This window comes from Aricia agestis, chromosome Z, assembly GCF_905147365.1.
Source record: "Aricia agestis chromosome Z, ilAriAges1.1, whole genome shotgun sequence".
NCBI classification, from domain to species: Eukaryota; Metazoa; Arthropoda; class Insecta; order Lepidoptera; family Lycaenidae; genus Aricia; species Aricia agestis.
This window is the reverse complement of record NC_056428.1, coordinates 17,836,456-17,863,016: the sequence shown is the minus strand read 5'-3', so window position 1 is coordinate 17,863,016 and position 26,561 is coordinate 17,836,456. Positions and strand designations below refer to the sequence as shown.

The 26,561-nt window shown below is 38.7% G+C and overlaps 2 protein-coding genes across 4 annotated transcripts in view; both read right to left on the bottom strand.

The window, feature by feature from the left end:
• The window catches only part of LOC121738434 (alanine aminotransferase 1-like), a 30,641-nt gene extending 23,766 nt beyond the window's left edge, over positions 1–6,875 (bottom strand). Inside the window, exons 1-2 of one of the 2 annotated variants that reach the window (XM_042130474.1) lie at positions 6,853–6,875; positions 6,082–6,403 (exon numbers count right to left, since the gene is read on the bottom strand). In XM_042130474.1, the coding sequence (XP_041986408.1) occupies positions 6,082–6,339 (258 nt within the window). In that variant the 5' untranslated portion in view covers positions 6,340–6,403; positions 6,853–6,875. Of the gene's footprint in view, positions 1–6,081; positions 6,404–6,535; positions 6,750–6,852 lie in introns of those variants that run through there. The other variant, XM_042130473.1, reaches the window with a different exon arrangement.
• A 14,838-nt stretch (positions 6,876–21,713) lies between these two features.
• The window catches only part of LOC121738431 (low-density lipoprotein receptor-related protein 2), a 163,974-nt gene continuing 159,126 nt past the window's right edge, over positions 21,714–26,561 (bottom strand). For both annotated transcript variants that reach the window (XM_042130470.1, XM_042130471.1), the window contains 8 exons: positions 26,348–26,506; positions 25,773–25,999; positions 25,396–25,603; positions 24,348–25,186; positions 23,911–24,148; positions 23,420–23,590; positions 22,825–23,045; positions 21,714–22,539 (listed from right to left, as the gene is read on the bottom strand). In XM_042130470.1, coding sequence (XP_041986404.1) covers positions 22,373–22,539; positions 22,825–23,045; positions 23,420–23,590; positions 23,911–24,148; positions 24,348–25,186; positions 25,396–25,603; positions 25,773–25,999; positions 26,348–26,506 — 2,230 coding nt within the window. In that variant the 3' untranslated portion in view covers positions 21,714–22,372. The remainder of the gene's footprint in view (positions 22,540–22,824; positions 23,046–23,419; positions 23,591–23,910; positions 24,149–24,347; positions 25,187–25,395; positions 25,604–25,772; positions 26,000–26,347; positions 26,507–26,561) is intronic.

Below are 26,561 nucleotides of genomic sequence, written 5' to 3'. Positions count from 1 at the left end.
ATTTTTCCTATTGTGCTGTGTAAACGATAAAAGTTTCGCAAAAATTGGCAGAATTTTCTTTATTTACCCATGAATTAGTTACTCTCTCGGGTCTGTGGCTGTTTGGTTGTTCGTTTTGTTCGGTGTTGCTATGTGTCTGTGCGGATGATTTTCTTGCTCTCTGTATTCGATGCCTATCCCTATCCTGGCTGAGGCGAGCCTCACGCTCTACAGATGATTCTCTTTCTCTCTGTATTCGATTTCTATCACTATTCTGGCTGAGGCGAGCCTCACGCTCTACAGACGATTCTCTTTCTCTCTGTATTCGATTTCTATCACTATTCTGGCTGAGGCGAGCCTCACGCTCTACAGACGATTCTCTTTCTCTCTGTATCCGAATTCTATCATTTTTCCGACTGAGGCGAGCCTCATGCTCTACAGACGATTCTCTTTCTCTCTGTATCCGAAGTCTATCATTTTTCCGACTGAGGCGAGCCTCACGCTCTACAGACGATTCTCTTTCTCTCTGTATCCGATTTCTATCACTATTCTGGCTGAGGCGAGTCTCACGTTCCGTTGACGATTCTTCATCTCTTACTGAACGTGCTCTTTTGGAATTCACTGTACTACGACCTATGTTCGAACGACGACGTCTTCCAGGCATGATCGTATAGTAATACCCACAAAGCAACAAATAACCCAATCGCAAAGCAAAAACAAAAGTCCGTTTTTCTAACCAAGTCAAATATATTTTTATCGACAATTCAGAAACCAAAGAACCAGAAACAATGAATATCTGAAAGAAAGCGCTGTGGTTGCTCCTCTGCGTTACCGTCTGCACAACCACACAATGACGAAATACACTATCTACTACAATAACATAAGCCCGAAGCTTATGAGAGCCCCCGGCCGGTTCCGCCGTAACCGCTATGTCCCTCGGCCGCCGCCGCGCGACATATTTTTTGATTCCGCGTAAGTTTATACGTTTGAAAACTTCTAAAGTATTGATCGAAATTGTATAGTGTAAAAGACAATTATAATCTACATTTAATGTCTTAGCTTCCAAACATGTTTATTTGGATAAGGGTTAATGTTGTAAATTGTTAAAATCGCTTCGTAAATAAGCCATTATTTTTCGTAAAAAGTAAAGAACAAAAATGGCTATTGTGAGTTATCCCTAAGAAATAGACATATACCATCGCGGACTTTTTTGTTTACCTTATTAAGGCGTACAATACTGTAGTACATTATTTTGATCTATCTCGTAGGGTTTAGCCAGCGTTTGCAATATAAACGCAAAAAAATGAATTTATTTACGACATAACATTAGAAACCTCTAAAATTATCAGTGTTTCTCTACCATATTATGCATATGTTATACATATAAACCTTCCTCTTGAAACACTCAATCTATTAAAAAAAACTGCATCAAAATCCGTTGAGTAGTTTTAAAGATCTAAGCATACATACACACATACATACAGACAGCGGAAAGCGACTTTGTTTTATACTATTTAGAGATTAGTATAATTAGTATATTAGTATAGATAATTGTGTTTGTTATTCAAGACTTGTCAATTATAATCATACGTGGGAGAGCCATGCTTCGGCACGAATGGGCCGGCTCGACCGGATAAATACCACGTTCTCACAGAAAACCGGCGTGAAACAGCGCTTGCGATTGTGTCGCCGAGTGAGTGAGTTTACCGGAGGCCCAATCCCCTACCCTATTCCCTTTCCTACCCTCCCCTACTCCCTTCCCTTCCCTACCCTCCCCTATTACCCTATTCCCTCTTAAAAGGCCGGCAACGCACATGCAGCTCTTCTGATGCTGCGAGTGTCCATGGGCGACGGAAGTTGCTTTCCATCAGGTGACCCGTTTGCTCGTTTGCCCCCTTATTTCATAAAAAAAAAATTGATAACATAACAACACTACAGCTGTACATCTGTAGCACAGAGGCCCACTCTCATGTTGACCTTAAGATAATAATATGATTATGACATCTGTGTTACTCGATTACTATGGACTAATGACACTAATTAGTAATTACTATAATATTGATACTACATGTTGATTTTACTTCCTTATAGAAAACACATAATAAATGCAATCCACTTTTGTGCTAATTTTTCCGCTAGCCAGAAGGGAAATGCATTTATGGACCACTTAGTGCGAACTGTTTGCATAGAGTATTTATTTAACAAAGCAAATTGGGTATTTGAACAAAAAAAAATTTTTGTGATATTAATGGAACGATCATATTATATGTATAAGTTTTGTAACAAAACACTTTATTTTCGCAATAATTCAAAAGTTATTTCAAAATAAAAACTAAACGCTCCGGCACTAACCCGAGCGCGTGTGACGTCATAATGTTAACTTTGACCACAGAACAATAAAAACAGTAGAACTGACATACCACGAATTGTTGACCAAACGAATGTTTTGATTGGACGCGTTCTTCTAAACCCAAATAAGCCTTAAATTTATTAAAAATGAAAACCAAAACACACCTACGACATTTCTTATTTCGAGTCATAGGAGCATCAGTTTATTGTGGATTTACTAAAAAGTTTAGCTACGTAGATATGGCATTATAGTTAGCGCAAACAATTTTGACCTTAAACATCAACGAAATATGGTTAATATTGCCATATACTATTAAAATGTATATCTAACAGTCAAAACTCTTAACCAGTCAAAAGTACTATTGACTAGCAAAATCAGTCAAAACTACTTTTGGCCTTATGCTTTAGTCAATAATACTTGTGACTAACATAACAGTTAAAATTACTTTTGCCCAATGTAGCTGGTTAAAAGTACTTTTGACTAAGTGATTCAGTCTTAAGCGGTTTTGACTGGTTGTATTTGTCAAATCTCTTAAAAAATGACAAAAAGCGAAGAGTGGATTCGATTTTAGTCAGAAAACATGGCATCGGTTTTTCTAAGACTTCGATGTCTGACAAATATCAATATTATTAAAAATAAGATTTTAAAATACATTTAAAAAAAATCATTTTTTTTTTCAAATACCCAATAGGCTTGATGACTATTTTTTTTTTCTTATTGGTAATTGAAAGACCCTTAAAGAATAGAAACATCGCTGAAAGAATTACTCTGATAGCTTAAAAATTCACCAAGATTTGACAATTCAAACATCTCATAAAATAGACCTGCCCGAAACGCTCCATACAAAGTGCTACGAAAGACTGACGTCACTCTTTCGTAGTTTGTACGCATCGGGAGAGAACTTTGTTCGATAGGTATATTAAATATTGCGGTTATGAAAGTGGTTTCATAACAAAAGTTGCTTTCAATTGCATAAGTTATCGATTGGTATACAAATATTAAGAAATTTAATTGAAAAAAAAAATCGACTTGATTATCTAACTTTGAAGGCGCATACCAAAAAAAAATACAAATGCTATCGAGCTGTAATTTTGGGAACACATATTTACCACCGTGATTTCTTTATTTTATTCGCTAATCCTTGACCTTGTCATCATCCCTATTGAAAACTTGCAGCAAAACATTCTAATATTCATAGGTACTCTTTTAATAAATTATATTTTTCAGCATGTTTTGTCATTTGTGGCATGTAAGTATTGAAAACCTAGAGTGGCTAAAATTACACATTCATAAACCTAGATTCCGAGATTATTTCAGTCACTAAAATGAAGCACACAAGCAATATTACAACCACAGAAATGATTCTTCTATAGACAAGACAAAGTGACATACATAATCTACATCTGGTTTCTAAAGACAAAATGCGTTTTCATAAAGGTTGTAATTTTTAAACTATACAAAATGTTAGAAAACAATACTGAGATAACTCCCAAACTGTAAGATAATAAGAAACATATTATTTCTTTTCCCGGGCATTTACAATTTATTGAGATGTGATAATGATAATATAATTATTCCACCAAAAATGCATGAGTCACGAGTCTGTTACACATATTTAACTAGTCTGTGTAGTAACAATTGTTACTACACAGACCAGACATGTTGGCCAATAATTGTCGAGCAAGTTACCACATAGGTGACCCAACACAAAACTGGCTTAACAAAATGTTTTATTATTATTATTATTATAGCCTTTTATTCAGTTCACCACCTAGTAAATATTACAATAAGAGTTGTTTAATTGGCAGTACTAGTTGAATGTGGTGAAGCTGCCCTTTCTCGGGTATAGGCCTCCCCCAGCCTTCTCTATCCATGGCTTTGTCGATCCAATCTTTCCCAGCTATTTGGTCTATCCAACTATATCATGCGACCAATTTTGTTTTGGCCTGCCTACTTTTCTTTTGCCCGTGGGCCCTTTCCATTTGGTTGTCACATTTCACATTTGGTTGTTGTTGGTGTTAACAAAATGTAGTGCATATTATTTACATTGGCAATCATTTTAATAAATAAAAAATATAAAGTTCCTAATGTAGAAAAAAATGTAGCTTAATTGCTTCAACTCCCAAGCGGTCACACTCAACTGGGATATTCAATAGATTTCCACGAATCCACAATTGAGGGATTAAGCCAATATAAAAGGACATTAAAAATTGTTTCTCAAGGCATTATTATTATTAGCCTTTAATCAGAATGTACTGTACTATATTCTTAGCAAATAAATAAATTTTGATTTGATTTGAAAAACAATACATTTATTTTACATACATTGCAAAATATTAAAATTAATTATTATTCGGTAGCGCTGTCTCTGTTTCTGTGTGCCTCTTGGCCTCCCCCAACAGCTTCCACTCACTTCTCTGACATTCCACTCTAGTCCACATTTCCTTGTGGACTTCTCAAGGCATACTAAAGGTAAAAGCATCTTTTTGAGTGAGTGAGTTACAAAATATGTTTATCAGAATTCTCTTTTTAAGAATTTAAGCCTCTAATCTAATAATAAAAACTAAGGAATCATAACTCCCATACTATTACCGTTTTAAATTTGGTTCCTTTTGATCTGTCATGTAACGTCAGCCTAGTACCACTCAAGGTCACCTAAATATTGCAAATGTATTGAAATGTGTACCTAAGGTACACTTTTTTGATAAGTATTGTGGAGCATGTTTTTTGACGAAGTTACTATTCCTTAGTTTTATTATTTGTAGCTCTAATGTATAATTGTATAATATGTTATCCTGATAAACTGTATTATCCAAGATTTTTATGTACTACAAAGATGAGTATATTTTTATTACAATAAGCTTGATAACAGATTATCTAATCTAATTATATCACTATAAGACTCACATGAAAGTGCAAACACCGTCGAAAGTCTTGATTAGATAATTTGATAGTAAAACCACTTATGATGACAGAAGTTTATAAATATCATAGCCATAGAAAGTTGAAACATTTTGCATGGTATGGTTAAGATATTCAGTAACTATAGACATTAAGGCATTGAATAGAAGTTTTAGCATTTTGTCAAATATTTGTAAAAATTTATAATGATAAGGAATTTCATCTTACGATCTACAATTTAACATACGTCATATTTACATAAGTACCTAGTCTGAATATTTTAAATTTTTTATTCTTCAATAGCACATAATATTATAAGCTTGATTAAGTATAATAATTACAGCTTTTACTTTTAAAAGTACATTACCTACTTGGTGAACTAAATTGTTTGTTACTCAGGTTACAGCAAAATGTTAAACAGACCTGAATGCATTTCCTAACCTAGCAAGCATAAAAAAATACTGCATTCTAATAAGAACTACATTAGGTAAGTTAATATAAAATTGCTCCTACATTATTCTTAACAAATAATTACATATGCAAGAATTATAACATTATTATGGTACTGTCAACTTTTTATTGAATATTAATCTGAAGTTCAAGGTCAATCAGGACTTGCAATACAAACACAAGCTTAATACACTGGGTTGAGTGTTGACTAATGTACTTGTGAAGCTGAATAAAAGACTAGAATAATAACTGCAGACTAGTTAGTAAGCTGTTGACAGGAAGTTTGTTTAGGCTTATTATCAGAGCATAGACGCCGACACTACATTGCGACGAAATTACGCGTTTAAATTGCGAATTTATCGACGGCGATCGATCGTAAATATCGTAAGTTGTAAAGTTACCTTTTCCAACTCCTTCTCGATTTCGGCGGCGCGGATGACGAGCGGGCCGCGCACGGCGTACTCCAACTTGATGAAGTTGGGGTTCATGTTGTCGAGGCTCACAGCGCGAGACGCCATGGTTCGGTGCTTCACTAGGTTCGTCCTCGCCGCCAGGAATGCCACGTCCGCGTCGGTCCTCGCCGCACTGCCGCTCAGAACGCGACTGCCGCTCGCCACCGTGCGGCTTATCAACATCGTAATCGGTGACACCGCTGACATTATCGCCGAATCGATGACACTCCTCTTAAACGTCACTTTATACTCCCGCACACCCGCTAAACACCTTGTAAACAATAAAAATGATATATTTTTATAAGATTTTTTTTGAGTAAATTGTTGTAATTTACTTTTAAATTATTTTCAGTAAAGTAATATTGAATAATTGAACAGCTGATTGGGAAAAATCAATAATTACGTTCAAGATGACAGCCGCTCGATTCGGATTCAATTTAAATAATGAATGAATAATCAGCGGAAGATATTATTAGCGCATGTGATTGCTGTGACTTATGCCCGTTTATCTGATAACTGGTTACACAATTAGTTCAACACAACACAAATTATATAACGTAAGGAAACAACATGGGACATATTTTGTTATTCGTCTTTTCTCTTTGTTTAAGCAGATGTACTGTGTATTAGTATTATAATTTTAACAAAAAAATCCTACTTGGGTTGTGAATTATTTTGTTACAAATGTGATTTTATTTAGTTTTAAAAACAAAGATTTACCAAACTATTTTAAAATTTTGGTGACAGCTTGTTATTTTTAACGTCACTGTCTCGTGTCAATGGTTAGGAATATGTCAAATTATTTTATTTTTATTTTTACAGCATAGGCAGCTACGACAACTGGGAGAACGTCCACTTGAAAAAAGAAATTATTGAGAGGTGTCAAGACTCAAGACTCAAGGGACTCCCGGATGGAACGAAGTTATATATTTCTTATGTACAAAAACCTATATACATTGAACAAACAAATAATCGGTCAAGTTCTAGTAAGGGTTAATTCAGACCGCAACGCGACGAGGCGAGGCGAGGCGCGGTGCGGCATAAATTAGTATGGATTTGACAGACTTCAATTGCGTGAGACGTCTTGCCAATCTGTCAAATCCATATTATAAATTTAGAAATATGTAATTTTGTTTTGTAACCGTACACGTCTTGTTACTTCACCAGACCTTCGCTACATAGAGCAAAGTCCTTTAAGCCACTCTGACATTGGCAACTCACCGAGGCGGCCATTTTTAAAAGAAGAAGAAGAAATGTATCTACAGCTCAACAAGGCTTTAAATCAACGTGGCGAGAAAAGGAACTAACGCTGTTTTCATACACAAATGTCATTTTTGACAGTTCTCCTATACCAGCAGCGCCCATTATTATTGATATTAATATGCGTATTATTGATAAGTGTAACATAGGCCATTGACATATTCATTTAAAACCTTGGAGCACTTTACGCGTCGCGTTGCGGTCTGAATCAACCCTTAGGCGTTAGGCATCCATTACACGGTAGGTTTTGCTGTCAGTTTTACCACACTGCCCTGTTACGCACAAGTATGCTATTTTAAAGTAGACGAGTTACGCCTAACCACTGCAAAATAGTCTTAATCAGTACAGTCTATATGGCACTATAGACAATTTCAAAAAATTATTTATCAGTGAGTCAGAATCTTGTGGGATATGTCATATGGCCAAAGGAAGATCTTCCGACCGAGCGAGGTGTTATGCCCGGTCAGGCCGAAGCCCACTGACGTCATTTCAGACGTTGTATATATCTTGCCGTTCTCCGTTCGTTTCAGATGTCGTATCTTATATCTTTAAACGAGCAATTCTTGTATATATATATACAGAGTGTAACAAAAATAAGTGATAATAATTTAGGGTGTGTACGTGTCCCTTGTAGGGAGTTCACACACAAGTGAAAAAAAAATTTGGTCTTTCAGCGACTCTCTACAAGGAACAGGTATATATATATATATATATATATATATATATATATATATATATGAAAAATACGACTCTTCCTGACATCTATTGGCGGATAATAATACTATTTTGCGAGCAACTAATTGTTTTAACGACCAGTAGATGGCGTTATTAAGTAACACGAAGTCAACGAATATTTGCTATATTCATTGACTTCGTGTTACTTAATAACGCCTGCTGAACTTAATTGAGGCGATGCTGGCTGGCGCGGTGCGGAGGGGCGGGGAGTGATGATGATGAAGGAGGCGTGTTCTGTTGAGGGTCACCAATGTGGGATATGCGTGGCTGCCACAACGCCGCCCTAGTGCTTGAATGGCCAATCGACCAGTGAACAAATTTTACAGAAGACGTTTTTTTAAAATAACTTATGGATATTATTAGAAGTTTATTAAACTTTTGCTGAATTAGAAAAATGTAGTATTTCTTTATATGTATAGAAATAGTAATTGAAAATAATAACTATAGCACTCATTATATTTCATTTAAATATTGGAGATTGGCCAAAATTCTTCCGACATAATTATGTATATGGAGATTGAGCTCAACGACATGTAGATAGTTCCCTAAAATAACGTGCCAGTTTAGTGCTTGTTTGTCTAAAATACCACCATGTTCGCTATACAGTATGTTTAATTCTTTTATAAAATTATTAAAAATGTATATGGCCGTGTATGTATATTATGTTGTTTGTTTGTCCGCAATTATCTCTCGTTTGGCTGAACCGATTCTAATGCGGTTTTTAGAACAATATTTGTCACGTTTAGGGTCAATTTATATTAACGCAGAATCGAAGCGCATCGAAGCGAATTACCAAAACTGAACATAGCATTTTCAACCTTAACTCAAGAGCATAATGCACACATTACTTCTGCGAGGCAAATCAGCGTAGGTCAGCGCATTCGCGCGAATTTGCAGGAATGCGCGCACAAATTCGCGCAAATGCGCGCGCCTTTTTTTTCATTCTCAGAAGTAATGTGTGCGTTAACGCTTTTGAGTTAAGGTTGAATTTGCTATGTTCAGTTTTGATAATTCAATTCGATTCAGCGCTAGTTTAAATTGGCCATAAATGTGACCCCATCAGAGTCGGTTCAGCCAAACGAGCGATAATTGCGGACAAACATACCTCATACATACATACATAGAGGTCAACCTGAGAACCTACTTTTTTATGTCGGTTTAAAATAGTAAGAACGGATCATGGCTTAGCTGATATCACAAGCTAATAATTTATTTATTAAGTACTTACTAATAATCACCCTGTATTTACCCTCAAGTACTTCGAATACTAAAACAAATTTGAAACAAAAGAATATATCAAGAAAATGGCAACGTACCTATCCAAATCAACTTCGCTCAATTTAAAATCCATTTTTTTCGTTGTTACAGACATTTTGAAGCATATAAAGTATTATTTTTTTTAAATTTGTCGTAGTAAGCAAAAAATAAGTAATAAGCAAACAAAATGGCGTCGCGTGATGTGCACGTGACCTTCGAAATGCTTCAATGGTCGGTCAATGGATATTGGACAAACAAGACCGGAGTTGGATATTTGGATGAATACATTTGAGCAAAATATGGAGTTAGACTACTCAAGCACTTAAAACAGTTTTTATATGGGAGATTGGATATTTTATTTTTGCTAAAAAAGCAAGTTACATGCAAGCAAAATAAAAAATATTTATATTGTAAAGTGCGTAATCAGGGTTAATATTAGTTTTAAATAAAAAGTCTATTTTGGTAAAATTGGTCGATTGACCATTCAAGCACTAGGGCGTCATATGGCCAAAGGAGGATCTTCCGACCGAGCGAGGTGTTATTTTTTTCCTAATAACTCGATAAATATGTAAGTAACATTTAAAAAATCCGCTAGGTCAGTTCCTCAATGATAGAATTTTATACAATGTGTTAAAATATTAACTTAGTTTAATGCACGATTATGGCAATATATGAAAAATTCGTGAAAATTAGATGCAACTTTGTGATCGAGAAAATTTTGAGATATCGTGTTTTTGCTAGGTCTGATTCTCGGAAATATAATGTAGTATCTATGTCTACAAAATGAAACAATTCGGGGCTTATTTTCAAGTATAAAAATTAATAATTATATCATCAATTTAGGGTTAGTGGGGCGACATAAGATAGTAATAGGGTATTAGAGCGAGCAAGAGAAATGCGTAGCTCGATTTTTATTCGGCGGTATCCGCTTTTCTGACATTTCACTAGATTTAGTTTAGTGAAATGACATATCACTAGATTTGTTTAGTAAGAAGACGTAAGAAACAAGAATATTCGGTATCTACCGCGATTTCGTGATATCCCTAGGGATTTCGGGATATCCCTGATATCTTCTTTTCCCTGCGACATATATACGACATCTGAAATGTATCACGTGGGCTTCGGCCTGTATACTCACAATTATTATATTTATTTATTATATTTAGTATTGAGTTTTGAATACTTAATAAAACAATTCGCTACAACAGCAAAACCAGTCTATAATAATGGTATAAGTAATAATAATAATATACTCCCCACACCGGTTTCGGTGACGGTGGCCGGTTTCATTGAAACCAGACCAGGTACGCAGGAGTAATTTTATAGTGCCCAAGTGTGTGCGCAGTACACAAGAGCACTCTCTATTCCTTTACTCTCATAACCCAGTGGGACGGAAGACCGACACGACTGGCGAGAGATCAGGCGCAGGACCGACTTTTTACATGCCCATCCGACGCATGGATCATCTTACTTGTCAGACAATCAGGTGATCAGCCTGCATTGTCCTAACCAAACTTGGAAATAACATGTTTCCAACGCGGGATTCGAACCCACGACCTCCGGAGTCGAGAGCGACGCTCTAACCACTAAACCACGTAGGCGTCAACCATTATTATAAACTAGTTTCGGTGGTGAAATTTAGGTAGCGAATTGTTTCATTGAGTAATATGCAAATAATTTTAAATAAGTAAAGGAACATCACACCTGTAGTCCTTAAAGTTATAACACTTTCATACACAAATATGTATTACACAATACACATTCATATAATAATATATACATATAAATGAAGAAGTCACTGTAATAACAAGGCTATAAAATAAATAACAGTGCATTATAATATCTTTACTGTAACATAACTTTTTTTAATTTATTTTTGATCCTGAGGTTATTGATTTTTTTATCAGGTGTGACACAGTGTGTTCTTAGCCATGAATATTTGTGATATAATGTGGGAGTTAAGTATTTGTTTGTTCTTTTTCCATAATAATTATTAATAAAAGGTGTTACCAACTTACCTCGTCTAACATTTTTTGTATTATAGTTATTTCCTGCCTGTGTCTTATATTGATCATTATGAAGTTGCTCCAGAATTATCAAGTAAGTATTCTACCTTTTTATCAACAGGGAGCACCTGACAAATGTTGAGTAATTCACTATAATCATTCTTACATTCTATCTTTGTTTTTGAAGTAACAAGATAGGTACTCAACCCGTAGCTGAGCAGCGAATCCGCTAGTGCAAAGTATATGACCCGTAATGTTTTCTTGTTTAGTGACATATTCAATGAATAGAATTTACTTAAGACTGAACGTAGTCGACCACATACTGAGTCAACCTGCAACTTCCAATTCATATGTGTATCTATCCATAGCCCTAGATATTTAAAGTTGTCAACATATTCTAATTTTTCACATAAACAGTTTGAATTATTCTCATGCATGCATTCATATGTATGTCCTGTAATACTTATTTCAGACTTCTGCACTGTTCTACCTGTTAGGTACTCACGGAACCAAAGGTTAGTGGGTCCCCGGATCCCGCACTCGTCCATAGCCTGCAGCAAGGTCTCATGGTCCAGGGTGTCGAAGGCATTTTTGTAATCTATAAAAAGAGCCAGGACCTGGTGGCCCTGGTCCAGGCTGTTATTAATATCATCTGAAAATTTCCCTAGGGCAGTTGCAGTGCTGCGGCCACGCCTTAACCCATGCTGGGCTTCTGCCAGTAATTTATTTTGTTCCAGAAATGTGCTGACCTGACTGACCACAATCTTTTCTACGACTTTGTTAATAACTGACAAAATGGCAATCGGTCTGTAATTAGTGTATTCCGAGTGCACCCCACTTTTGTAAATAGGTCTTATCATGGCTTTTTTAAGGAGACTAGGATACACTCCTGTGGATATCTGTTAATAAAATATCTGTTAATCTTACTCCCAATATGCTGCGCTCCATCGCTCTTTGGCACGCCCCGAGATGGAACCGTTGCGACTCAGTCAATGACCAGGTCTGTGCGCCGTAGGTTAGGACGGGTAGAATACACATGTCGACGAGTCTGCGTTTCAGGGAGATTGGTAGATCTCCCTTCATCAGTGTCTTCATGGACCAGTAGCTCCTCCAGGCGTTTTCTATTCGTCGATCGACTTCTTTACCCTGTCTATTATCAAAAGAGACTAGCTGGCCCAAGTAGATATACTCGTCGACATATTGTATTTCTTTACCGTCTACCTCAACCCTACGTTTTTTGCTATTAGTCATTATTTTCGTCTTGGACTGATTCATCGCTAATCCCACCTATAGTTGCAAAACTTCTGAAAAATTCCGAATAATTCCGGAATACTTCTGGGAAAGTTTCTTTAAATTTGAATTATTCAAAATGAATTTAATAAAAAAAATATATAAATTTTTATTTATGCTGAAAAATCGTATTTTGCATCAATCATCGATCGCCGCCGCGCATAGAGCGTCGCCCGCCGGCCGCTATCACCGCTTCGCACGCGCCGACTGCCACGGCGAAATATTCGACGGAAACATTCGATTGCGGGGTACGAATCTTTCCGCGGGGTGAGGGAAAACTTCTCCGGGGAGCATCTCCCTTCCGCACCGCCGTCGCCCGCTCGTACGGGCGAGCGAGTCGTGCGAGCGGGCGACGGCGGCGCGGAAGGGAGATGCTCCCCGGAGAAGTTTTCCCTCACCCCGCGGAAAGATTCGTACCCCGCATTCGAATGTTTCCGTCGAATATTTCGCCGGAATAATTCAATGGACATATACGTGTTTGTTTGTGGTTTGTGGTGGTTGAGTGAATTATTTGTTCAGTGGCACATTACGTACTTAAGTAAAATATAAATTGTTTATCTATACCTACTTCTAGGTTTAATATTATAAATGCGAAAGTACGTCTTTTTGCCTGTCTGTCTGTTACCTCTTCACGCTCGAACCGCTGAACCGATTTGGCTGAAAATTGACATGGAAATACTTTGAGTTCCGAGAAAGGACATAGGATAGTTTTTATCTCGGAAAAATTTACGGTTCCGGCGCGATGAACGAATTTTGGCGCAACGGAGTTGCGGTCGTCATCTAGTTTTATCATAAATTAGTAATGGCCAATGGGATTGATTAATCTATACTTACCTACTTATTACTTACTTATATCCATACTATCCATACTAATATATCCTATTGTAAGTAAATCAGAATAAAAACCATAAAAAATAAACGAACTTATATGATAAGTTATTATCAAAGAAAAGTAACAAGCCGTTACCAGCCGCTATTTATCGCTAGTAATGATAATAAGCCAAAAAAGCCGTTTCTCGCCGCTTGGCTAATAATGTTAGTAACCGGCATCACATATTCTTAGATACACAACTAAAGATAAATAGTTTACAACTTCTAAGCGCAATTTTCCTCGTTATTTTTGACAGTTAAAATATTTCCAAAGTTTCGGAATATTTCGGAATACTTCCGAAGTATTCGACGGGAATAATTCGGAATCTTTCCCGCCAGCATCTATAAATTCCCACCTCGAGGCTTGCCTTGCCTCGAGGCTGGTCTTGAAGCATATTTTGCAACTCCAAGGCTGTAGGTGCGTAAAGGATTATGTCGTCGGCAACCCGAAGGTTCGTCAGCCTCCTGTTTCCGACCACAACACCTTCCGCCTCCCATAGGTCTGCCAGATTTCGGAATATCTCTTCGAGGACACTTGTAAAGAGTTTGGGAGAGAGCGGGTCTCCTTGTTTAACTCCCTGAGAACTCGGAATGCTGGACCAGTGTTATTTAATTTTATATTAGCGGTATTAAATATAATATAATATTAGTAATAAAAATATTTATTACTAATATATTATATTTCTCTAATGTAGTGCTACAAAATAGTTATGGTTTTATCCCTGGCCGCTGGAAAAATTAAATTAAGAAATTTAAAAAAAACCCCGCCAAACAACTTTAAAAAGTAATGAAATAATATATTTTACTGACTTTAAGTTTAAATAATTCCTAAGTGTAAAGTGATATTTTAGTCCATAATTGTTGTCACGGTGTGTCGGGGGACCGCCAACAGTGTCTTTTGCAATTTGTATCGCCATGTCACTGATTGTCTCGATACTATAATGTTTTGTGAAATCAAACATCTACATTAGCGGTCCCCCCACACCTTGACAACAATTATGGACTAAAATATCACTTTACACTTAGGAATTATTTAAACTTAAAGTCAGTAAAATATATTATTTCATTATTTTTTAAAGTTGTTTGGCGGGGTTTTTTTTTAATTTCTTAATTTAATTTTATTTCAGGCTTTTTAAATTTGTGTTGGTTATAGTAAGTGACCGACTGAACTTTTGGTTTCGGTTTCGGCCAGTTTCGGCCAAAAAATCTAGTTTCGGCCTTAGTTTCGGTTTCGGCCAAAATATAGCCTAAACTTTTGGCCCCGCCGAAACTGATGCATCGTTCGGTAAACTTCACAGGTGCGACAGGACTTCTCGACGTGCTTGATTGCCAGCGAGGCCCCGGCTCAGTTCGCCACCATCTATTTATTTAGTTTTGAGATTATATTGTGTTCCAGATTAGTTCCAAATCAGAAATTAGCACTTCGTTTTATTTTCATTAAATTGTCTAAACTTATTTTTATATAAACTTATATTTAAACATATATTTATTTCTACGACAAACGCAGGCTTATTTAATATACATAACTATTGGCAAATTACGTGCTCTTACGTATTATAACAATATAACAATGTTTCCCAAACAAGCGGTTTAGTAAATGCTATGATAAATTGATTATATTGTGTGTGAACTTTATTTACTTTAGAATTTTGTTTGACTGTCAGATTATAGCATATATTAGCTTGTGAGCTTTATTAGTAAATCATCTCGCCTCACTTTTTCTTTTTACCACGCGTTTTATTTAAATATTTAAAATTAGCTTTTAACTATGGACACGCAATCTCTTATACCGTTCCTACCCTGTTAGAATCTTATCTAGCCCACTTCCCCCTAAGCTTCACTCTTGCGGCCCTTAGTATATTTTTCAGGATTAGTGGCAAAACGCCTTCTGGAGCAAAAAAAATATGACGTCAACTGCAAGTTTGCTCAGTAATTTCGTTTTGAACTTCGACCGTGGTCGTGTCCATATTTCCCATAAAAATAATATACTGCAATTGATTGTGTTTTCAGTAGTACGTCGTTAATGTCTAAGGGAGGATTTCATCAATCACACAACTTCGTTTTATAAAACTTAGTTCTCATTAAATGTACACACTACAGTGATGTAAATATCGCTTTTTTTCAAATTGATTTTATAATCTTCTCATATCTGTTATAAACGTGTTTCAATACGTTTAGAACTGATTTAGTGTGCCCTAAGTGCGTTCAAGTTCTTTAGTGAAATCGCACCTACTTGGAATCGTATAAAAAAACGGATTTTAGTAGATAAAGGAACGGATTATAGTACAAAAAAGTTTTTAGGGAACATAATATACGAGTCTAAGATTAATAATATTTATTTTAAGAAATGTCGCAAAAAGTAAAAAATTCAATGTGGTTCTTTTTCTTTAGAATAAAAAGTTGTAATTTATGTTAAAAATCAATAAATTTCAGTAAATAATTGTAATTTTGAATGTTTTACCCAGTTTCGGTTTCGGCCAAAACTGAGAGTAAGGCCGAAAGTTCGGTTTCAGTTTCAGTTCCGGCTGAAAAATCAGTTTCGGTCAGACACTAGACTTATAGTGCAGAATAATCCCTATCAACAAGATCATATTATATCCCAATGAATATCATCTAGGAATGTCCTTTTGGATGAGGCCGTCACCGTCAATATGAGTCCAAACATGAAACCTCCATTTTGGGTTCATATGGAGCTCCGTTCCTATTGAATCCAGGTGATGCTGCAGCAGCAGTATGCAAAAATTTATTGGTTATCCACATCTTACTAGCTGTCGCAATTAAAATGAGCCTAAACACGAAACCATTGCTCTAAGTTGGTGAGGAGTTGATTATCCTATTGATTACCAGGTGATGCTGCAGCGGCAGGTCAACTTTCCATCAATGTGTAAATATTCATGAATGTCACGACCTAGAATGCAATAAAGCCCACCAAACGACTGCAAGTTGCTAATCGGCCCATTATTAACCAGATGAACCGCGATTTTTCAGCACAGAGCAGGCTGATGATGATGAAGTATAGCTAAGAACACTCTCAATTAAGTCAGCTTTCAAACAAAAAAAACTAGATCAAAATCGGTCCACCCGTTTGGATGCTACGATACCACAGACAGACAGACAGGCAGACAGACAGACAGACAGATAGACAGACCGACAGACAGACACGTCAAACTTATAACACCCCTCTTTTTTGTAGTACCCCCGTTTCTTGTGTTAGAGACAAAATTAAAAATAGAGTATAATATAAAATACATCTTGTGCCAAAAAAATACGTGTTAGCCGGCGAAAAAAACCGTGAGTGAGTTAAGCGAAGGCCCAACTGCACCCTATACCTTATTCCCTATACCTATTCTCTTCTGCTTATTCCCTTAGCCTATAATCAGAAGTGTTGCAAGTGGCAACACTTCTGATGTTACAGTGTCCATAGGCGACGGTAGTTACTTTCCATTAAGTGACCTGTTTGCTCGTTTACATCCTAAAGACCTAACAGATCGGGCCTCTTAAAGCACTTGCAACTTTTCTAATATTGCGAGTGTACATCCTCGTTTACCCCTTAATTTCATAAAAACGTAATATTATGTGGTAATTTTTATTAGTAAATCCCGTAACTCAATATAAATAATATAATATATATAATAATTTTGTTCCTTTTATTATTCATTTATTACTTTACTTTGACCCTAGACCGTAAATCGTCTTAAAAATATGTACTTAAGTTTAAAGCATAGTCGACAGTCGTAGTCTCAGCATTTATTTGCAAATATTTAATTTTAGGATTAGGAATTAGGAAATTCAAAGAAAAATTACACCTACTTATATATGAAAGTTAAACGGCTACTTAAGTATATCAAACATCTTCGCGTCAAACAATAGTGCGATGTACATACCCAATAGTGACATCTCTTATTGACTAGGTACTAGGTAGTGTATTTTACGTCGCGGAGGTCAACTCTTGTAATTGTAATCTATACATATCCATAAAATTGGAGTGTCTGTTTGTAATATTGAAATAACCGTTTTTTACTACATGCATATTATGAATATTTAGACGGTACTTACATACACCAAAATAACAATTTTTAGAATTTTTGTCTGCCTGTTTGTTCCGGCTAATAGGGATGATGACAAGGTCAAAGATTAGCGAATCTTGTTAATAAAATAAAGAAATCACGGTAAAAAATAAGAGTTCCCAAAATTTCAGCTTGATAGCATTTGTATTTTTTTTGCTATGCGCCTTCAAAGTTGGATATTCAAGTCATTTTTTTTTTCAATTAAATTTCTTAATATTTGTATACAATTCGATAACTTATGCAATTAAAAGCAACTTTTGTTATGAAACCACTTTCATAAACGTTTCGTAGCACTTTCTATGGAGCGTTTCGGGCAGGTCTTTTTTATGAGATATTTGAATTGTCATATCTTGGTGAATTTTTAAGCTATCAGAGTCATTCTTTCAACGATGTTTCTATTTTTTAAGTCTTTCAATTACCGATAAGAAAAAAAATTAGTCATCATGCCTATTGTTGCTATAGCGGCAACAGAAATATTACATATTCGATGAAAACTTCAAGTCTATAGCTTCTACCATTCTTGAGATAAATCCAAGAGACAGACAGACAGGTAGACGGACAGCGGACAGACAATGAAGTCTAGTACGAGGGCTGCTATTTATGTATCCGGAATTAAAAAAAGAAACAAACATATATAATTTAATATGGTTTTATTGCTTTTCAAAATATTCGCCGCGATGATCGACACACTTTTGCATACGCTGGAACCAATTTTCATAGCACTTTTTCCATTCTGATTGAGGTATCTCCAAAACGTGCATTTTGAACGCATCAACAGCCTCTTCGCGGCTCGAAAAACGTTGACCACGTAATTTGTTCTTCGCGTATGGAAATAAAAAGAAATCGTTAGGTGCCAAATCAGGGCTGTACGGCGGATGACCAGTCAATTCGATCTTTTGACCCTCCAAAAACTGAGTTGTTTCAGCTGAGGTGTGACAGCTAGCATTGTCGTGATGTAATATGATTCTTCGTTGTCGGTTGTCCTTTCTTATTTCTTCAAAGACTTCTGGTAAACAAATGGTCGTATACCATTCAGAATTAACCGTTTTACGATTCTCTAATGGCACTGTAGCCACATGTCCATTAATTCCAAAAAAACAGGCGACCATTTGCTTCAAAGTACTTTTTGCACGAGTAACTTTTGTTGGTTTCGGCTCATCTTGGAACACCCACACCGTTGACTGTTGTTTAGTTTCGGGGTCATATGCATAGATCCAAGATTCATCACCTGTGTAGATATTATAAACGGCTTTTGACGTACCACGGTTGTATTTTTTTATCATTTTTTTGCACCAATCGACACGAGCCCGTTTTTGATCGATTGTCAAGTTGTGCGGAATCAGGGTGTAAACTTCTTGGCGGAATCCAACGCGAACATATTTTTTTTACAGCCAAATGTTCGTGTAATATCTTATGTATGCTCGTCATACTTATGCCTAAGGACGCCTCTATCTCGCGATATGTAACATGACGATCACGCATTATTAGTTCCCGCACAGCATCTATATTTTGTGGGACAACAGCTGTTTTTGGGCGACCTTCTTTATTTTCATCCGTGAGCATAGACCGCCCACGATTAAACTCACTGTACCAGCGATAAACAGTGGTTTTTGATGGTGCTTCATCTCCAAAAGTTGCGGTGAGTTGAATACTGTTGTTAAGCACTGTTGTTGATTTAGCCCACGCCGAAAATCGTAGTAAATCATTGCACGAAAATGTTCACGCGTTAAATCCATGGCAAATGAAGACACGCAACTTTCAAAATGACGCCACAATGGAAAAATAATTGACAGTCACATGAAACAAAATGTATTCTTCAACCAAAGAGTTCTATTTTCAAATGTTGTAATTACTTTTTAAATATTGTTCTTGTAAGGGATACATAAATAGCAGCCCTCGTAATAGGGTTCCGTTTTTATCCTTTGGGTACGGAAAACTAAAAGAAATACACCCAAAAAAAAGAAAAAAAATGAACTAAAAGAAGTAATAACATAAACCAACTTACAAAAAGAAATGAAATCCCACCAAAACATTTTCATGTAAAAATGATGTCAAGATGAGAACATAATATTGGTAGTTCGTGGTGTCAAAAAGTAGTGAGATCTCATGTAGAGCCTAGTTTCTAAACTTACATACTCAGCCCTAAATCTAAAAACCTAAATTTTACACTAAAGCGCGACAAAATAAATACTTGATAATAATAAATACTTGGCCATTTTGTTATTCGTCACGCTATGGGCTTTGAACTTAATATATTACTTTTCTCTATCTTTTGTATTAACCGTAACTAATAAAAAATGGCCAGGCCACCGATTTTGACTAATGTGTAGAGTTTTTAGATTCTTCTCGTGCGGCTGACACATTTTATTATTATCAAGTATTTTGTCGTGCTTTAGTGTAAAATTTAGGTTTTTAGATTTAGGTCTGAGTATGTAAGTTTAGAAACTAGGCTCTACATGAGATCTCACTACTTTTTGACACCACGAACTATATTATGTTCTTATCTTGGCAACATTTTTACATGAAAATGTTTTTGGTGGGTTATGTTGACATCCTAATGAACTGATAAGAAATCAGAAAAGAAATAAAAACAGTGAATAAAATTTAAGGTGTATGAAAGAAACGAATGGTTTAACAGTTTTATATTTCATTTTATTATACAATATTCTCAATTTGATTTCACATGGAACTTACAGTAAACCCAATACAAAAATATCTCATCTTATTAATGTTGACATTTTATACATTTATATACTTAGTTATCTCTTATATATTTCATTTGTCATTGATTTAAAAAGTTTCTGTGATGTAGGTTACTCACAAGATGTAAAATATATAAAACGTATCACGCACAGCTAAAAAATTTGGACACGATGTATGTACATGAGACACGCACATATTTACAAACATTATAAAATCGTTAAACAATCCGTGGAGTCATACAACAAAACGTATCACAAAATCACCGTTAAGCCCCAGGGGAAACTAACTACATACGAACTACAAATTATAGTCGTGATGAGTGGAGCTGGCCTATGTTAGCGCGTCGTATGACCTCCACGTATGAAACCTTCCACACATATGGCAAACCGTTGTGGATCAGAATATCGTAGACAATTTAAAACACAACATAGCTATATTTTACATACTTCTAGTAACGAAATAAATAAGTTATTCTCTACATAGTATTTTGCTTATTGTCGAAAACCTAAAACCCTACCGTCCCGAGGGACATAATTCCTAGCTTATGTACTCTCCACGCTCCCTCTCATTTACACTTTTATTTTAAACAGAATAATAATATCAATTGGAGCGATACAAATTCTTTATAACAACGATGTACACTATGATATGATATTTCACAACTTCAAGAAGAATACTGACTATAAGTACAACCGAAGCGAAAGAAGAGGTAAAACAACGTAAAATATAAAACAATAAAATATTAAATGAATAACACGAGTTAGAATAATTATGCTCTATACAAATATCCGGCATCGTAATGATAAAATATAGTGTTAAACGTGAAACACCCACAGGAAACAGAAGGTTCTTCGTAACAGTACTAATTACATCAGTCGTAGCAGCTACTCCGAGGGACATCATCACCGAGCACATACTCGTAACAACCGTATTTTACAAATTAAGAGGATTCCACACCGCCGTTTTTCCATACAAATGTTGTCCCCTGTTTCCTCCCTGGATAATGCCGGTAGAGTTATGATTTTTTTTCCTGAATATCTATGGCCACTATTAGCATGTCCCTATGTTTTCTTTTTTTTTCATAATTTTATTAATAAAAAAGATAAGAACGCCCAAAAACCAAAAAAAAAATGGCCAGATTTTCCTCTGTGTTCAAACACCCAGAAAACAAAACTGGCTAAAATATACAAAAAAAAAATAAAACATAGGAACACAGCTCAAGCCTTGCTTTAATTCTTAATGAAAAAATTACTTAAATCGGTTAAGTTTTGGAGCAGGAATCAGCGGACAACGAATCGAAGATTTTCTGTTCTTTTATTAGAACTTTTGTCGTGTTGTCTTTATCGCGCTCTGCGGTGGGAGGGACATTTCTCTCGCCCCTGGTGTATCCTCTTAAGCCAATCCGCTGCAACTTGACTGCGCTCTGATTGACCCATATTATTGCGGCCGCGCAGCCATTGATGATTGATATACTTAATACAATTTTTTATTGCATGAGCACGATTTGTTATATGATTTATCAGTGGTAATAACTGATGTATTTCGGACAATAATTTAAACATAATATACTTCTATTATGAGTACACGCTCGATGAACATTACACCTAGGTATGGGCCTGTAGCACCACACTATACATATACATCTCATGTTTATTGAGTGCTTAAAATCTGTTGTCGTATAAAATTACCTTTAAGTTTATGCACTCAGACTAAGTATTGTGATATTTTATGTGATATTAAGACTATCCGGGAGCACTAGAATTATTGGTCATTGTTATAATAAAAATGTAAACAAAAATCTGATTGCACTGCTAAAATAACCTAGCGTCGGCTAACTGCTAACGAAAAACAATTATAAAGATTAATGTTTACGCTTTTAAAGATTTTATTCAGATCTTATATCCATAGTTTTGGAACGGAAAACGCTCCGCCTGCAGTCTTGGGAAGGCGCACTCGAGCGAGCGCGGGGTGCTAGTAGCCCTGGCGTTTGCAGGCGCTAGTGCGGCCGCTAGCAAGCCGGATCCAGTGCTAGTAGCGCCATCCAACCCAGTGCTAGCAGGCGGGGTCCTCTCGCACGAGCTGCGCGGTATCGGCCGTGGTCTCCGTGGCGGGGTCGAGCGCTCGCGGCCGCCGCGCCGTACGCGTCTCACTAGATGACGGCGAGATTACTGCTGACACCACCTTCTGTTTCAACTCCTCTGGCACCTCGTAGATGCCCGCTGTGGGAAATAAGGACATGATTCATTAGTGGCATATTATTAAAATTTAAATGCATGATAAACGGTAGATAAGTAGAAAATAACAACGAATGTATTGTAGATTAACATAGGAAACTTCATGATATTTTCAAAATTTTGAATTAGTGAAATGCAGGAAAACAACTATGAATGTTCTCTATTGCGAGGATTAAAAAAAGTGTGATTATTATAATTGATATATTAAATTGGTAACACCCCTGCCATAGCTGTCAATTGTATTTTTTTTTATTTCAGCAGGATACTCACGTAACGGCTCAACGTCCGCAGCGCCGCGCGTGACCGCCTCATACATGGGATTGCTGAAGTCCCGCCCCTTGCGGCCCTCGGACAGCGCGTACGCGTCCGCCGCGCCCCCCGCAGTCCCCGCCGCCGGCGCCGCCCCCGCCGGACCGAACTCCACGTTCGAGCCGGCGCGGAACGACACGCTCTGCGATGACGCGAGGCTACTTAGAGCGCCGCCTTTGCCGCTGGAAAGTAATGAAATAACTTTATAGCATGTTTTGGGTTCAAAGCACTTCATAATAATCATAATTCATAACTATAACAATATACAGGTAACAGAACAATTTCATAATACTATTGGGTGTCAATATGTCCCAAGTACCACTGTAAAAGTCAAGAGCTACTTCACTTTTTAATTTTTGTATGAATTCATGACGTTGGAGTTTCTCATATAAACACAGAAGTCAAAAGTAATTCTTTTAGCGCTTCTACTTTTACAGTAACCTCTATCACAAAGAGCAAAATACATCACTTTGTTTTGTTACACCTTGAAAAGTATTTTTAATTACAGAGCTCGACGCTCCGACTCCATACATTATAAAGAATGCAATATACTCACAAGGGCCTCTTCCGTATGACGAACCAGGCAGCGGCCGCAGCCACAGCCAGCACCAGCACTAGCAGCGTCGGCACCAGCACCGCTGCGCTGCTGCCGCGCTCCGAACCGCGCGCCGCCGCCGACGCGCACAGCGGCCCCGCCTGACCCTCCCGGCATACGCACTCCAGGGAACTGGTATGTAGTAAAAATAATAATATTGTATTGCTATAAACGCTAAAATAAGCTAAGTAATATATTTAATACCTCTTCTCGGGAGTGACTTCGTGAAATGGGTTACGATGTGCAATGTAAGTGATATTAACCGCGTAGGGGCATATTTATCATAAGATTGCCCTTGATGGGCTTCAATTACCAGCTTTCAAAGCTTCGCCATCATGGTCAGAGCCATCAGGCATCCTAGCCAACGATGTTTAGAGGTTGTGTCACTCTCTTATGTGTCAATAATTACAAGTATATACGTCTTCTTTAGTCAATACGCCGTATTTACTCACCCGTCGGGTGCGACAGCGCAAGTACCGCCATTGCGGCAGGGGCACGCGCGTGGATCGGGTCGCGACGGCTCGACGGGCGCGTCGCACGCCACGTCCGTCGCGCGCTTGGGCGGGGCCGGCGCGTCCGGGCACGCGCAGCGCCGCCCCGCCGGCACCGCCAGGCACAGATGCGAGCACGGTGACCGCGCGCACGCGCCGCGCGACGCAGCCGTCGCGTTGTAGCGCAGCGGGTGGTACACTGTAAGGTAAAGTTATTTATCGACAATTCACAAAAAATTATTTCACACCATTTCAAAATAAACATCCTACTTTGATTAAGTGACTATTTTAAAGTCAAGGATTTCAAATAGTTCCCGTTCTTCATTCATTTCTTCGTCCATACGGTTATGTAGCTTTAGAAGCGGTATATAACCAAATAAAGCTAAATAATAGCGAACCTTTGACAGCAGTAGGGTTGACGAGGTCGCGCGAGATGAGCGTGGGAACGCCCCGGCCGAACTTGTCTTGGCGCAGCAGTTCGCCGGAGTCGCGCGTCACCCAGTACAGCGTCGCCTCGAACACGTCCAGCGCCAGCGGGTGGTGCAGCGTCGCGCCGCGCAGCACCACGCGCCGCGCCGAGCCGTCTCCGCGCATGCACTCGATGGTATTCAGCTTGGCGTCCGCCCAGTACACCACGCCCTGCGCCGCGTCCACCGCCAGCCCGGTCGGGTGGCGCACGTTCTCCGTCACGATCGGCCGGCGCTTGCTTCCGTCCATCCACGCGGTCTCGACCTTGGGCGCGGCGCCGGCGTCCGTCCAGTACATCTTGCCGGCGGGCGGGTCGAGAGCCAGCGACGTGGGCGCCTCGATGCCGGCGGCGACGAGCGCGCGCCGGTAGCGGCCGTCGGTGCGCGCGACCATGACGCGGCCGCGCGGCTTGGAACCGGTGCGATCGGCCTCGGTCCAGTACAGATTCTCGCCGATGTAGTCTACTGCTAACGCGGTGGGCTTGGCGTTGCCCTTCATGTTGAGGTCCTGCGCGAAGCCGGCCTGCGCCTCGCCGCCGAGCGCGCCGACCATGTAGGAGCGCTTGATAGTCTTGTCGTAGCTGTCAGCCCAGAACACCATCTCCCGCTTGGGGTCGTAGTCGATGGCCTCGATGCGCTTCTCGGCGGAGACGACATCGTACTCCTCGTTGCGGTCCTGCACGAGCGCGCGGATTTCCGGCCCGTTCGCGAACATCAGCACCACCTCACCCTCTACCACCTTGCACACGCCCGACAGGCTGTCCGCTAGCCTGAAGCAAAAATTATCGATTATTTTATTGAATATGTACTCAGTACTACACAGTAGCTCCAGCGTGTAATACCGTACCTTAAAGGTAAAAAGAAACCTTTCGGGCACACGAGTCACTATTTATAGTTTAGATAGGTACGTTAAGTGGACAGAAAACAATAAAATTTACCATACTCAAAACATAAGCTTTAAACTTTATTTTGTACTCACTTGAATCCTTCCCTACACGAGCAGCTGTAAGAACCGTTAAGGTTGTGACAGATCTGCGAGCAGGTGTGTTCGCCGGCGCACTCATCGACGTCGGCGCAGCGCTTGCTATCCGCGCTGGAGATGATGTAGCCAGGGAAGCACGTGCAGATGTAGCCGCCAGCTACGCCGCCGGATATTGTCAGGTTCGTGCAGAGGTGCTCGCAACCACCTGGAAAAGTTTATATATTCTAGTCTCGGGAAAGTTCATATTATGATATTCAAAGCAGAAAAAAATCCTTGACGGGTGACCGTCGCGGCCGCCCGCGCCGGGCACACGCTCAACGCAGCGAACTCCCATATTAGCGTAGCCTCATACGTTACAAAGTGTCTAATCTCACCTTTGTCAACGGGCGAGCAGGAGTGCGCGTGATGGCAGCCGCGCTCGTCGGACGCGTCGCCGCAGTCGTCGGCCAGGTCGCACACTCGCGCGCGCGCCACGCAGCGGCGGTTGGCGCACTGGTACTGCGTTAGTGGGTCGCACGGCCGCGCGCGCGCCGCGCATAGCGTCATGTTGTTCTCGTCGGACCCATCGCCGCAGTTGTCTATGCCATCGCACACTTGGTACCTAAACACGAATATTAATATACAGATAAAGCTTATGTTAAAAAAGTAAAAGTTTTTTTGGCGTTTTAAAATAATTGATCTGTTTATGGAAATGTTTGATTACAATCTGGGTGAATGGCAGTGCACCCGCCGAGACGAGCCAAGCGAAGCGCAAGGGCACTACCTACCTTTTCTCAAATTGTTTTAAGCACTTAAAGTTCGTAAATGCTTAAACACAACACCGCTAGGCGACCGCCCAGGGCGCCGGACAAAAAGGTGCACCTGGGTGCCCCTTTTTTTAAAGCACTATCAGCACCCTGGGCACTGGGGCCCAGGGTGCTGGTAGTGCTAAAACCGGCATTGACCATACCTCGGCACACATCTGTGGTTGTCGCAGTGGAAGCGGCGCAGCGTGTCGCAGTTAAAGTTGGTGCACAGCGCCGGCGCCTCGTCTGACCCGTCGCCGCAGTCGTCCGTGCCGTCGCACAGATCCGACTGCGACACGCATAGGTTGTTGCTGCACTGGAACCTAAGGAGAATAGTTGTTTTAAGACGAGACCGCACTAAATAGACACTATAAGTGA